Source organism: Mus caroli, chromosome 4, assembly GCF_900094665.2.
Source record: "Mus caroli chromosome 4, CAROLI_EIJ_v1.1, whole genome shotgun sequence".
In the NCBI taxonomy this organism is placed as follows: domain Eukaryota; kingdom Metazoa; phylum Chordata; class Mammalia; order Rodentia; family Muridae; genus Mus; species Mus caroli.
Window position 1 is genome coordinate 119,866,620 of NC_034573.1, and position 13,621 is coordinate 119,880,240.

Genomic DNA, 13,621 nt, shown 5'->3' on the forward strand with positions numbered 1-13,621 from the left:
CTTCCTTTCTCTATTCCTCCCCCCTCCCTCCTCTCTCTGCTTTTGGCAACAGCTCTATTCTTGATGGCCTCCCCCGACCAGCCTGGAAAGACCCTAAAGTCAAATCCTGGGGCGAAGACGTCTTTGAGCTTCTTTAGGGACCATGGGAGAGTTCTTTGATCATCTGAAATAAGATGAACTCGTGTGTCCCCTGCAGTTTGACCTTCAGCAGGCGCACATCTACTGTGACCCGGAGCTGGTACTGGAGGAAGGCTGCTGTGAGATCTTAACGGGAGGGGTGAGTAGTTGGCTCCTAGCACATGCTGCGCTGGAGAGGGGGCAGCCTGCACAGGGACGGCAGAGGTCTGAGGATGCATCTACCTCTGTGCTGACCCTGGCTACCTTTCTCCCACATGGCAGTGTCCCCTAGAGACCTCCAAGTCACGCCGGGACACCCAGAGCAATGAGCTCATTGAGATCAATCCTCAGACAGAGGGCAAGGTCTACACCCGGTGTTTCTGCTTGGAGGAACCTCAGAACAGCAAGGTGGGCTAGCAGGGGAAACTGTCCCACCCCTCACTTGGCTGAGGCTTGCCACCAGGTTCAGCTGACCATGTGCCTAGGCTGGGGAAGTCCCCCAAATGTGGACTCAATGTAGGTCTTACCTTACGGAACTCAGAGAGGCAGAGAGAGAACCCGTGGAATAACCCTGTCTGCTCCTCGTTGGCACTGACCGTTATGCTGCCCTGTTTCCGACTTGTTAATGCATCCTGTGGAGGGCGGGACCCCATTTGCGGTTTCTCCTGTACAGGGATATCTGGGCTCAGAGACCAGGCTGTCCTGGGCTCTGGGCTTGCTCACTTTCCTAGCACCATGGCCAGCCACCCTGTCCACTCTCAGGTTCTTTGAAGATGGCAGGGGAACTTCTTCCTTCCCTTAGCCCCACCCTCAGGCTGGGCAGTGTCCCTGCCTACCCAGGCAGCATGCCCAGCCTTTGGCTGCAGAAACACAAGATCCCATTCATTCAATGCCTGTTTTCTACGACATCACATGGGGGGGGGAAGGGTGCCCGTGGGGGCAGCCTCAGGGGCCTGAGCAAACCCTTGATGATCTGGGAGGTGCCAGATGCCAAACTGAAAGGGGTGCCTGGCATCCATGTGCTCTGCCTGGATGCCCCATTCCAGCACAGACCCCAGAACCGTCCCTCTGTCTGTTCAGGTGGACGCACAGCTCATGGGAAGAAGCATCCAGAAAGCAGAAAGGGGGACAAAGGTAGAGATGGCGGCCAAGGGGGTGAGCCCACGGTGCCCTCTGTCTGCCCTGCATTCCCTCTTTAAAACCCTTGGAAGAGATGCTGTACTCCCACTCCCTTCCTGCCCGGACAGAGCTTGGCTGCACAGTGCCAGCTCTGAGAAGGGGAGACAGACTGGGCGGGACACAGTACTGGGCATTCTCTAGAGAGCTGGCTCCTGCCTGCGCTTGTACAGGGGCTTGGAGCAATGTTTGGTCCCAGGTTCCTCTCCCACTCCCATACTCCCATGCCTCCTTTTTCTCAGGTCCACCAGGGGACTGAAGTCAATGAGGTGAGCCTTCTGTCTGCACTGGACTCTAGGACTCTGGGAAGCAGGGGGGGGGCATCAGTACTCCCTCCTTGGATAAAGGTTTGAGGCTTGGAGCCTAAGGTGTGGTGGTGATGGATAACGGAAACACCCAACATTCCAGAGGGCCCAACTCTAGGCCTTGATTGCCCTGGATTGTAGGGTGGAAGTCCAGGAAGTCATTCCTGCTGAGTTGGAGGCCATGGGTATCATGGGGAAAATATGTCTTAGCTGCAAAACCCTTCTTCCCTGACATACTGTGTGGCCTTGAGCTTGTTACTGTTTTACTGTTTCTGTCGGCTTTCTTTTGTTCCTTTTAAAGAGGTGCTCTTTGTACCTTGAGGTGTGTGTGTGTGTGTGTGTGTGTGTGTGTGTGTGTGTGTGTGATGCACACTTGTGCTGGGCAGGGCTAATCTCAGAGGCCCAGAATTGACCTGCAGGCCTGTTCTTCCTTTTCAGTGCCCACCCTGTGCCCACAGTGCCCGGGAGAGCAATGTGAGTCAATGAAGGAGCCAGTCTGGGAGTGGGTGTTGCCTGGAGTGGACTGGAGCTTCCTGGTAGAGGACAAGGGGGGCTTTGTTCAATTTCCCATCACTCCCTGCCTGATTCCCAGAGCTAGGCTTGTCCCCACCCCTAAGCCCACCAAGCCAGGGCTGCCTTGAAGGCAGCACTGGCCCTGACGTCTCAATGGAGTGTTGTGATCTAGGGTGGTGGCCTGAGTAGGGGATGGGGTCGGGGGAGAACAGGACTCAAGACCTTGATTGCTGATTTCAGCTGTGCAGTTGCCTCCAGGCCTCAGACCCACTTTGATCACAAGGTACCATATGCCACCTTGGAGACATAGAGCAGGGCAGGAACAGCCCAGTGTCACACAGCTTAGAGCCTGGACATCCTCCTCTCCTCCTCCAAAGCTAGCCTAGCCCAGCTTTCCCACTGGGAGTTGGAAGGACAGGGTTTGGGGCTCATATGAGCCATCTGGTACCTATTGTGCCCCTTCCATAGGCATCGAGAGTTACTGTGTTTTGAGCATCCATTCACAAAGGGCATGGACCTCCTAATTCTGGGGGGGGGGAGCTTAGAAGTACCCACACTTCTTCCAGCCAGCCTGCCTCTTTTTCTACCCAGTCTCCCATCAAATCCCAAATGCACTGGGGTTGCCATGGCAACTGAGTGACCATGTTAGCCTAACAATTTGAGGTGGGGCTGGCCAAAAGCAGGCAGATTGGAGAAAGTAGACCCCTAGGTTGGCTTTATAGCCTTGAAAAGTAGTGTCAGCATGCTGATTGGCCTAGGAGGCAGACCTGGACTCTGGTCATGTTGTGTAAACCCAGCTGATTTCCTTGCTCTCTCTGGGCCTCGGGTTGCTCCCTGAAGTTCAATATTCTTGTCCTTCTGTTCCCTTAGGTCACACTTGGTCCCTCTGGCCTCAAGGTAAGACCTAGAAGGGGACAGAATTCTCCTATCTTCCCTTGGTGACTGTGGTCCTTCCCACTTCATGTGGCTCTTGTGGTCTTGCATTTATAGCAGAACTATCCCCCAGTGTGTGTAAGCTTGTGTTAGAACCAGTGGGTTGTGTGTATAGAGTCCAGAACTACCACCTGCTGAGGCCCTCTGGGTACCAGGCCCTGTGCCCTGTGTGTGCAATACTAGGAGGCGAGTGCTCCCCTTTAGCATCTGAGGACTCACTGTGTCAGCCATAGGTCCCAGTGATCGTGTGTGGGTGTGCCTGTAATGTTCTGGAACACACGTCTGCTGGTCTGCACCCATGTGGCCACAGGCTGAAGACTGAGCCCATGTATATCTGCAGGCCTAATGGGCCTCAAGCTTGTGGGTGACGGGTGAACATGGCTCACGTAGGCGAATGCTGTGTTTCCTTTGCTGGCTGTGAGCATGGGGGCTCTGCCCATCATATTGCTGACAGCACCCCGGCTTTTTTTGCTCATTCCTGGAGACAGGTGTGGCATCGTTTCTATTTTACTGATGAAGAATCTGAGTCTCAGGGAGGTGACCCTGCCTCTGCCCTGTGTCCTGTGTTAGCAAGCACGGGGTTCGAGCTCAGGAAACTTGACAATTAGCTGTCATGGGCTTATGTCATCCTGCATGTCTACGCAACATATCCACGTGCTGAGGATATGCTGTTGTGTTTGCTAATGTGCATGCCCATGGGTGTGGGGGAAGGGATACTCCCTGCGTGAGCCCGTAGGTTTGCCAAATAGCCTTTTGGTGTGTATGGAGTCCATGCACTGTGTGTAATGAGTGCATGGTGTGGGGGGTAGAAGGAGGGTTTGTGTGTGCGTGTGCACGTGCACATGTGCGTGCGTGTGTGTGTGTGTGTGTGTGTGTGTGTGTGTGCACGCGTGCATTTGCAGAGTAGATGGGTGGAGGCAACCAGGGGTGGGGAGCCCTTTTTGCAGGCTCTTTTTTGGCACAGGCATCATTCTGGTTTTACCCACAGGGAGGGAAAGGCGAACGAGGCCTGACTGGACCATCAGGCCCCAAGGGAGAGAAGGGAGCACGGGTAAGTGACCTAACCGAGTCCACATCAGGGCCTCTCCCACCTAGCTGGGGGGCTTCATGGGATGTAAACCAGCAACCCCTCCTCTCAGAGGGAAGCTGGTCACACGGGCGTTTGGACAGGGTTCTGTGGGGGCTAATGTGCAGAAGCGTCTATTCTAGGGTTACCTGGGTCTTTCCTAGCAACGGGGTTTTGTGGACTCCCCCAGAAGGTCCTAGCTTTGACCCCTATTCCTTACTCACAGGGCAATGACTGTGTTCGAGTGTCCCCTGACGCCCCACTTCAGGTAAGACTGACTGGGAGGTAAGGCCTGCTTCAGGGCTAAGACAGGGCCATTCTGGCCACTTAATACCCCCCTTGTCTCTTTTGTCAGTGTGCAGAAGGCCCGAAAGGAGAGAAGGGAGAATCGGGGGACTTGGTAAGCCTGGGACCCGCCACAGGGCAGGACAGATCCTGGGTTCAGCCTCATCATTCATTTGTACCCCCTCCTCATCTTAGGGACCCCCAGGACTCCCAGGACCAACAGGCCAGAAGGTAATAACAGGCTTATGTTTGGAGGGGTGGGTGCGTGGATGGACCCCAGGCCCTCCATTCAAGAGGAGAGAAGTCCCTAGAAGATGATGAGAGTTGGCAGGGTTCACTGCCCCTTCCCCATCCCTTCTAGTCTCCTGCCTGGTCCAAATACCCATCACATCTAGAAGGGAATGCCTGCATGCTTGTCAAATGAGAGGTCCAGATGGCTTGGAAGTTCTTTCTGTTGTCTGCCCTCCTGTGGAAGGCTCTCTTTTTTAGAAGAGGCAGAGTCAGGGAGGGGGGACTCTGGAAGGCGCTTGCCCCTCCCCCGACAGAAACGATCCTGCTTCTTTTCCTCAGTCCTGCTCTCTTGTCTCTTCCTTCTCCAGGGCCAGAAAGGGGAGAAGGGCGATGGAGGCCTCAAAGGACTGCCAGGAAAGCCAGGACGAGATGTATGTGGCTGGGAACCCCTCCCTAGGCCTCAGAATGCTAGAATCTAACTCAGAGATCCACCCTCCTCCTCTTGGCCAAGGAACTGAGGTGCTATGTCCCAGGAGGCGTAGCAAAGCGGGTACAGATACTGAACCCCACCCTTTGACATTTGTTGGTCTCAGGGCACCAGGTTAAGGTCTGGCACTGGGGGAGGGAAGGTGAGGGGGGTACAGGTGGGTAATTACCCTCCTGTCTCAGTGGGGCAGGTGCCAGGATCCTGGTTGTCCCTACCTGGCCCTCTTATCCACAGGGCCGGCCAGGAGAGATCTGTGTCATTGGACCCAAAGGGCAGAAAGTGAGTCGCAGGCCTGGATGTGGGAAGGGGCGGGTGGTGTGGGTAGTAAGGTGGTGCCCCTCTCATACTCACTTACCTGTGTGACAGGGAGACCCAGGCTTTGTTGGGCCTGAGGGACTGGCAGGAGAGCCTGGGCCACCTGGCCTCCCTGGACCACCTGGGATAGGACTGCCTGGGACTCCTGTAAGTGTCCCCTCACCTGTCCTGCTGCCCTCTCTGGAGACCTTTGTCTCCCCCACCACCACCAGGGTGGGGCTGAGTTGGGGATGAGACCCAGTCCAGGAGTGCAGGTTGGAGGGTGGCTTAAGACAAAACTGATCACCATGCTGTAAAGAGGAAACTTATATCACCCTGTTTCTGCCATCAGGGAGATCCAGGTGGCCCACCAGGCCCTAAGGGAGAAAAGGTAGGCACAGGGGTGTCATTGACACGGGGTGGGGTGTGATCATGCAGTGTGCATGCCAGGAGGTGACCAGGCGATGGGCTGAGAGCGGCTCAGTTCAGCCAGGGTGTATGGGGTGGGGTGGGGGGTTGTCTCTACTCCAGTACTAGCTGGGGTGGGAGCCTTGGCCATGGTGAGCAGCCAGTTACTGGAACTGGAGCAGTCAGTCTGTCTATCTATCTGTCTGTCTGTCACCTCCTCCTTGTTGTACTAGGGAAGTATATTTAGAGCCCATGTCACCTCTTATCTTTTTCCAGAGCTAGGCACACAGGTAGACAGGCAATAGGAAGAAAGGGTTTATCCAGCCAGTGGTCCACACTGAGATGGGAGGCTCAGCTGAGGGTCAGAATGAAGGGGCAAACAGGCAAAGGTCACATCAGTGGGAGCCTCCCCTTTAACCCTTCCGATTACAGGGCAGCTCTGGAATACCAGGAAAGGAAGGCCCAGGAGGGAAGCCGGTGAGTGACCACAAGCCCACCATGCCCAGATCTGCTATTCCAGAGTCTCCAGGGGGAAGGGCTTGGGTCCTCAACTCCTTCCTGACATACCAATATACCAGAATACCAAACCCTGTGCCCAGCCTTAATGCTCCATGCTTCTCTCTCTCTCTCTCTCTCTCTCTCTCTCTCTCTCTCTCTCTCTCTCTCTCTCTCTCTCTAACTTTTCCAATAGGGGAAGCCAGGAGTGCCAGGGACTAAGGGAGAGAAGGTAAGCTCCTTGTGTGGCTGCCCTAGATTGGGTTGAGTTGGGAACAGGTGTGTGTGTGTGTGGGGGGGCAGGGTCAGGCAGATCCAGACCCTGTCTCAGGCATCTGCAGGGTCTCTGAGCATGGTGGGCCATTTAGCTTCGCTCTCAGCCCAAATCTCATGTCTGTCAATAGGGTGCATGTATCTCCCCTGGCTTGCTTTGAGGACATAGTTCCAGGCTGTCGGGGACTCCTTTCCTGAGTGAATGAGTCACTTGGATAGGCAGCCCCTGCAGTTGTCCTGTTGTCTGCTTGGATGATGGGAAACACCTAAAACAGGTGTGACAGAAGCCTTCGTCTTGCCCCAGGTCTCGGCCCCACCCTAACCTCTTGTGGTTCTTCTCTTCTGCTAGGGTGATCCCTGTGAAGTGTGCCCAACGCTGCCTGAAGGGTCCCAGAATTTTGTGGGGCTCCCTGGAAAACCAGGGCCTAAAGGGGAACCAGGTGATCCTGCTCCAGCCTGGGTGAGTGCCCAAGTGGCCACTGAGGAGCATATGTACAAGACAGATGCAAGACAGTCAGAGGACTGGCTGCTTCTCAGTACCACTGAGATTACTGAGTGTAGCCTAGATGGGATTTGAACCATAGAGCTTGGCGTGGGCTAGAGTGTCATCCAGGTTTCCATGGCAACCTCCCAGAACTTTTCCCCGAGGGACTCTAGGGTATCCTTTGGGCAGGGTAGGGTGGAACCACGTCTTACTGTAAGTGAAGCTTGGCTAGGTTTGGATATTGGGTAGAGAAATGAAAGGAAGTGGTGAGGGCAAGGGTTAAGGTCCTAGTCCAGCCTTCTCATCCTACTCCTTCATATACCCTCTCTTTCAGGAGGGCCAAGGAACTGTGGGACTGAAAGGTGACCGGGTATGTAAATAACTTTCTAACGTGGACGTTTAGGCTGTTGTTTCCCTTTTTGTTCTATGGGTTGATGGGCACTGCCTCTGGTGTGAATCCATCAGGAATGGGGCAATTTAAAGGGCATATATGTGATGTGTCACCCTCTGTCCTTAAATACAGCTGGAGCAATTTGGGCTGTCCCAATTTTCCTACCTTAGCCCACGAACCATTTTTTTTTCCTTGCAGGGAGATCCAGGCATCCAAGGAATGAAAGGAGAGAAGGTGAGGCGCCCCTGTGCCCTGGTCCTCGCCTTCCGTCCACTGAGATGATTCTGACTGCTCTCTTCCTTCCCTAGGGGGAGCCCTGCTCATCCTGTAGTCCAGGGGTCGGGGCCCAGCATCTTGGGCCCTCTCCTGGACATGGTTTACCTGGTCTTCCGGTGAGTGACCTGCCCTTGGCATACTAATGACTGTCCTGGCTCTTTGGGTCCCATGCTTTGGGGCAGGGACCAAGAGGTCGCCACAAAGCAGGCTGCACTCTGGTACTTTCCTTCATCCCCGTGCTAGACTGCTACTTGTAAAGTAGTAACTGACTAGCGGTCCCTCGTTCCTTTCTCTTGCTGGGTGGACACCGGGAGCTTGGAGGGGTGTCAGGCAGGGATGCTGTAACTCCATCTTGATGTTTTCTGTTTTGTTTTAAGGGCACATCTGGAATTCCTGGGCCAAGAGGCCTGAAAGGGGAGAAGGTGAGGTCTGGGATAGATATCAGGGGGCACAGGCAAGGCAGGGGGAGAGGCACGGGAGACAGCCCTGGGAGGCAGGGATCAAACTGCAGCTTCACAGACAAAAATATCCATCAGGGTTTCCCTGAGCAGAGTCAAGGAATTTAGTTCTAAGAACCTCATGTGCTCCAAGAGAATTCCTTAGTGTTGTATTTTTAATTTAATGATAATCTAAAACGATTAAGCACATCCAAGACTACCTTAAAGCAAAATAATATTTAACTCTCCTTTCTACTTATTACGTGACAGGCACAGTTCCAAGCCTTGTGCATGTTTCATTGTCCCAAGTTTTAATGGAGTACAGTTCTCTACTATTCCCATCTTCTGGATGAGGAAAAAGAGACAGAAAAAGGCCCAGGGAATCTCCCAGTGCCTTGTGGGTGTTTGAGCCTGGGGAAGTCTGGCTCCAGAGTCTATGATCTCCACTACTTGGCTGGTTGGCTGGACTTGGATGCCCATGTTCACATTTGTATTCATGATTGTTCTAGATTTCTAGTAAAGGGTTGCTCAAATGAGGGGCTCTGTGGATGCCAGTGCCCAAGTGGGAGACACATTGGGGGTGGGGTGGGGCGGGGTGGGGCAGGGTATGTGTGTGGGGGGGTGTTCAGATTCACATGGTATTTCTCAAATGGAGTTTTAGTACCCATCCCAAACCCTGCTCTCCTTCCATTAGTGTGTATGCTGTGCCCATGTGTGCGTGCGTGTGTGTGTGTGTGTGTGTGTGTATACATGTGCACGTGTGGGTATGCATGCATGCGAGTGCATGCTACTGAGTTTGAACCAGGATCTAGCACATGCTTTGCAAGCACTCTACACTGAGCTGCGTCTCCTGCTCCATAGAGACTTAAGGAACCCTTATTTTACCCTTTATTTTGAGATAGGGTCTCACTAAGTTGCCCAGGCTGGCTTTGAACTCACGATGTACCTCAGACGGGCCTCGACCTGTGATCCTCCTACCTACCCCTCCTTAAGTAGCTGGCTTAGAGGCCTGTGCCACCAAGCGTAACCAGCCTTTTCTATCCCAGCAAATCGCATAACCCAAATCCCCAAAGCCAATGTCATCCTTCACTCCTTTCCCCACATCGTTTCCCCCTTCATCCCACCCCAGACACAAGTCCCAATGGTTCTGCCACATCTCCCTCGGATCTCCCTGCTTCTCTCGCGGGTGCCCCTGGGTCCCCATGGTCTCACTCCTGATGGCAGTGACCTCCTCTGGCCTGCATGTGTCTACTGTGGCCCTTCAACAGCCCATTTATAGCCGAGCAGTTAGTGTGCCTTTGTAGAAAGAACCGCAGGGACAGAACTTCCTGCTTACACGCCTTCTGGGACTTGACTCCGTGCCACAGTCCTGCTGGTCCTCATTCTGAGCATCTTCTCTCCTGGATTCCCCTCCTCCTCTGTGCCTTCCTTTGCTTTCGCCAGCAGAACCTCCTGCCACACACACACACACACACACACACACACACTGGAATATGTGGAGACTGTTCCCACCTCCAGACTTCACTCCTGTAGAAACCCAGAAGGCTCCTCCCCACCTCCTTCCAATGGCTGGCCTCATTCTCATCTGTCTGATGATCACGGTCCTACCCCGGACGACCCATATAAACGGGATTCCTTCCTGGTCTACGTCATTACCTCGTTTCCTTCATCACACTCGTCACCATTTAAGGTTACTCTTTTAAAAGCTCCAGCCATAAAGCGCTTGCCTTGTAAGCGTGAGGACCTGGATCTGAATTTCCAGCATCCACCGAAAAAAAACCAGGAACCGCAGCACTGTGGGTGAGGAGACCCACGGAACCCTGGAGCTCACTGACCAGTCAGCCAAGAGCTCACAGCCTGGAGCTCACTGACCAGTCAGCCAAGCTGAACTGCTGAGCTCTCGGAGGAGAGTGGGGAGAGATGGCTCAGCGGGCAAGAGCACCGGCTGTTCTTCCAGAGGACCCGGGTTCCATTCCCAGCATGCACATGGCAGCTCACAGCTGTCTGTAACTCCAGTTTCAGGGGAATCTGACACCCTGACACAGGCAAAACACTAATGCACATAAAAATAAAAATAAATAAATTAAAAAGTGGAGAATGATTGAGGAAGATGCCTGATGTCAACTCTGGCTGCTACCCATGTATACATACAACACACACGCACGCACATGCACACACACACAGCTGAGAATATACTTCAGCTGGTAGAGTGCTTGCCTGGTATGTTCAAATTCCTGAGCTTGATCCCCAGTACTATATAAACTGGGCAAGGTGGTGCACACCCAAGGCAGGAGGATCAGAAATTCAAGGTAGCATAGAGTTACTTTTTTGTTTTTATTATTATTATTTTTGTAAGAAAGCTCTTAAGTGTGCAAGGTCCGGGAGGCATTTTTGCCTGAGATGTTCACATTCATAGCACCTAGCCCAGTGCTCAGGGCCAAAGGGCATTTGATGAACAGCTCTTGGAGAAAAGACTATTCGATCTCAGTCTGGGTAGCATGAGGCCAGGTCTGGGCTTCTGGGACAGGAGCTGGTTTGTGGAGACATAGCTTCAAGACTGTGGTCAGGGGTCCCTGGGGGGTTGGGAGGAGTCCTAATCTCTGAGTCTCACTTTCCCTTGCCAGTGGACATCCCAAAGGTCCTCTCGTGTACCTGCAGGTCTGCCCTGTTTCCTCTTTAACTTTGTGCTCTCTGCTTGGCCCTCAGGGTAGTTTTGGTGATACAGGACCGGCTGGAGTTCCGGTAGGTATTCTTCAGGTGGCAGTGGCTCAGGGGAGGGCATGGTGGAAGGAACTGCTCTTCACAGGGGAACTGAGAGGCTTGGCTGGGCTGCATAGGCTAGGCGGGTTCTGGGCATTGGCTTATGTGGTTTCTCATGCAGGGATCACCAGGACCAATGGGACCAGCTGGCATCAAAGGGGCAAAGGTCAGTCTGGGGCATCCCTTGCAGGTTGTCAGGGCACACCTCTGAAGAAAATGTCTCTTTTCTGGCCCGTTCCACTCCAAATCTTGGGTCCCCTGCAGTCTGTGGGGGTAAATTCTGGCTCTTACTGGTATGGCCTTGCTTCTGTCTTGCTTCGTCCAGGGCTCCCAGTCTCTCCTGAGACATCCCTCACTTGGTCGATGTGCCACTTTGGAACGTTCTGCAGCCCTGGATCCCAAGCCTCAGGTTGCAGGAACCCCTTAACCCAATATCCTTGCTCTGCAGGGGGAGCCGTGTGAGCCCTGCACAGCCTTGTCTGGGCTACAAGATGGGGACATACGTGTGGTTCATCTGCCCGGCCCAGCTGGAGAGAAGGGAGAGCCTGGGTCCCCGGGCTTCGGGCTGCCTGGGAAGCAGGTAAATTTTGGAGATGGTTGTGGACAGGATGCACGAAAGAGCAATGGTGCCCACAGCATCTCCAGACTTCTTGAGCAGCAGGGCCAAGTAGGATGAGATCAACACCTTTGTGTCTAGCGCAGCCTGCGTGCATCCCTTATACACACTTCTGTCCTTCATCCTGGGACATAGAATGGTGAAACCTTAGCAGAGCTGGGTTCCAAGCTGGTTCTGATTTAAAAAAAAAAAAAATCTTTGACTTGAGCAAGTTTCTTTTGTTCTCTGTCCATCTGGGTCCTGTCCTTCGAGGTGAACTCAGTCATGATTTGGGTGAAGCCCTGAGCGGCACACAAGGGACTCCGGAGAAATGGCAGAGTGGCTGTGGTATGATAGCTGCTGCTCCAATTGTGACAGCAAGCACTGGCCCAGCCGAAGAGTAACCTCACAAGAACTCTATGGTGCAGAAACCCACACTGCTTTATCCGCCTCGTTTGACAGATGGGGAAACTGAGGCTAGATAAGGGGATAGGTGAGGTGATCTGCCTAGGTCATACAGGCAGAAGTGTCTCCAACGGTAGACAGGTTCCCTAGCCTTGTGTCTCACAGTCGGCCACATCCTCTCTGGGTTTCCCACAGTGCTGGGTACCCAGGGGTGTTCATTCTGAGGGAACCGGGGCTGAGACCATTTTCTCCTCAGGGTAAAGCAGGAGAGCGTGGACTCAAGGGGCAGAAGGTGAGAGAATGTGAACAGGCATAGAGGTGGGTGGGTACCCTGGTCGACATATAGTACAGGCCTCTATGCCCACTCCTCCCTCTCCCTCCTCCCTCTTCCCCCTCTCCCTCCTTCCTCTTCCTTCCTTAATTGAAAATACATTTTAACGGAATATATTCTGATCTGTTTTCCCCCAAACTCCTTCCATATCCCCTCTACCTTAAACACGACTCCTTACAGGGGGATGCTGGGAATCCAGGAGACCCTGGAACACCAGGCATCACGGGGCAGCCTGGGATATCTGGAGAGCCTGGGATTCGGGGTCCTGCAGGACCAAAAGGAGAAAAGGTCGGTGGGCCAGGCGTGGGAGAGGAGTTTGTTGCGTGGGCAAACAGAAATCAAGGGGCCTTTAATGTGTGGTACTGCAGAGAGTCTCAAGGGAGACCGGGGCATTAGATTCCACAGGCGCTTTACTGCAGCTTGGAGTACCTGGGATCTATTTTGTTTTCTCGGCGAAGGAGTGGCAGGAGAGGGGTGGGGCTCTCAGAGGCTGCAGGGGGCCCCTTTGCAATGCCCCCAGGCCTGGCATTCAGACCTAGCTCACAGGCTCCCCCTGTCTCTGACCAGGGTGATGGATGCACTGCCTGCCCTAGCCTGCAGGGGGCGTTGACCGATGTATCGGGACTGCCTGGGAAACCTGGCCCCAAAGGAGAGCCAGGTCCAGAAGGTGTGGGCCGTCCCGGTAAACCAGTAAGTGCCATTGGTTCATCCTCTCACCCTTCCCTACCGGCGTGTTGCTTCTCTAGCTGCCCAACACACCAAGGGTATCCATGGGTTCCCTTGTACCTTTTAGGGCCAGCCTGGTCTACCAGGAGTTCAAGGGCCCCCAGGACCAAAAGGCACTCAGGTTTGTGTTTTTCCCTGGTGTTTTTCCGGGGAGGGGGGCGGGGGGGAAGGAGGAGGAAGATGGGGAGGAGGAGGGGGAGGAGTGGGGGGATGGGAACTGTGAGACAGAAAGCCTGGAATGAGGGATTCCAGACTGGTGAAAGGTGGAAGTAGAGGAGGCTACAAAGAGGCTGGGGGATGGGCTGAGAATTTCTAGCCAGGATTGTTTTACCTCTCAGGGAGAGCCTGGACCTCCAGGCACCGGTGCTGAGGGACCCCAGGTGAGTATCTCCCCTCACCTCTGCCTTCCTGATTGTTTCCAACACTTCCATAGCTGCCAGTTCTCCAATCCAGGAGCTCTTCCTGTCACTAGATGCTAAGGGCACAGCTCTGTGGCCAGGGGTCACACAGCAGCCTGGCCTGATATCTGTATTGGTCGTCTTCTTCTTCTTCTTCTTCTTCTTCTTCTTCTTCTTCTTCTTCTTCTTCTTCTTCTTCTTCTTCTTCTTCTTCTTCTTCTTCTTCTTCTTCTTC

General features: G+C 53.8%; 1 protein-coding gene across 2 annotated transcripts in view; it reads left to right on the plus strand.

Annotated features, from left to right (window-relative positions):
• The window catches only part of Col16a1 (collagen type XVI alpha 1 chain), a 51,456-nt gene that overhangs the window by 6,085 nt on the left and 31,750 nt on the right, over window positions 1-13,621 (plus strand). For both annotated transcript variants that reach the window (XM_029476770.1, XM_029476771.1), the window contains exons 7-35: window positions 197-277; window positions 400-525; window positions 1,198-1,251; window positions 1,536-1,562; window positions 2,037-2,072; window positions 2,982-3,008; window positions 4,033-4,095; window positions 4,337-4,378; window positions 4,466-4,510; window positions 4,591-4,626; window positions 4,995-5,057; window positions 5,348-5,392; window positions 5,480-5,575; window positions 5,760-5,798; window positions 6,248-6,292; window positions 6,507-6,542; window positions 6,933-7,043; window positions 7,402-7,437; window positions 7,657-7,692; window positions 7,767-7,850; window positions 8,112-8,156; window positions 10,878-10,913; window positions 11,053-11,097; window positions 11,380-11,511; window positions 12,188-12,223; window positions 12,443-12,550; window positions 12,830-12,952; window positions 13,056-13,109; window positions 13,327-13,368. In XM_029476770.1, coding sequence (XP_029332630.1) covers window positions 197-277; window positions 400-525; window positions 1,198-1,251; window positions 1,536-1,562; window positions 2,037-2,072; window positions 2,982-3,008; window positions 4,033-4,095; window positions 4,337-4,378; window positions 4,466-4,510; window positions 4,591-4,626; window positions 4,995-5,057; window positions 5,348-5,392; window positions 5,480-5,575; window positions 5,760-5,798; window positions 6,248-6,292; window positions 6,507-6,542; window positions 6,933-7,043; window positions 7,402-7,437; window positions 7,657-7,692; window positions 7,767-7,850; window positions 8,112-8,156; window positions 10,878-10,913; window positions 11,053-11,097; window positions 11,380-11,511; window positions 12,188-12,223; window positions 12,443-12,550; window positions 12,830-12,952; window positions 13,056-13,109; window positions 13,327-13,368 — 1,749 coding nt within the window. The remainder of the gene's footprint in view (window positions 1-196; window positions 278-399; window positions 526-1,197; window positions 1,252-1,535; window positions 1,563-2,036; window positions 2,073-2,981; window positions 3,009-4,032; window positions 4,096-4,336; window positions 4,379-4,465; window positions 4,511-4,590; window positions 4,627-4,994; window positions 5,058-5,347; window positions 5,393-5,479; window positions 5,576-5,759; window positions 5,799-6,247; window positions 6,293-6,506; window positions 6,543-6,932; window positions 7,044-7,401; window positions 7,438-7,656; window positions 7,693-7,766; window positions 7,851-8,111; window positions 8,157-10,877; window positions 10,914-11,052; window positions 11,098-11,379; window positions 11,512-12,187; window positions 12,224-12,442; window positions 12,551-12,829; window positions 12,953-13,055; window positions 13,110-13,326; window positions 13,369-13,621) is intronic.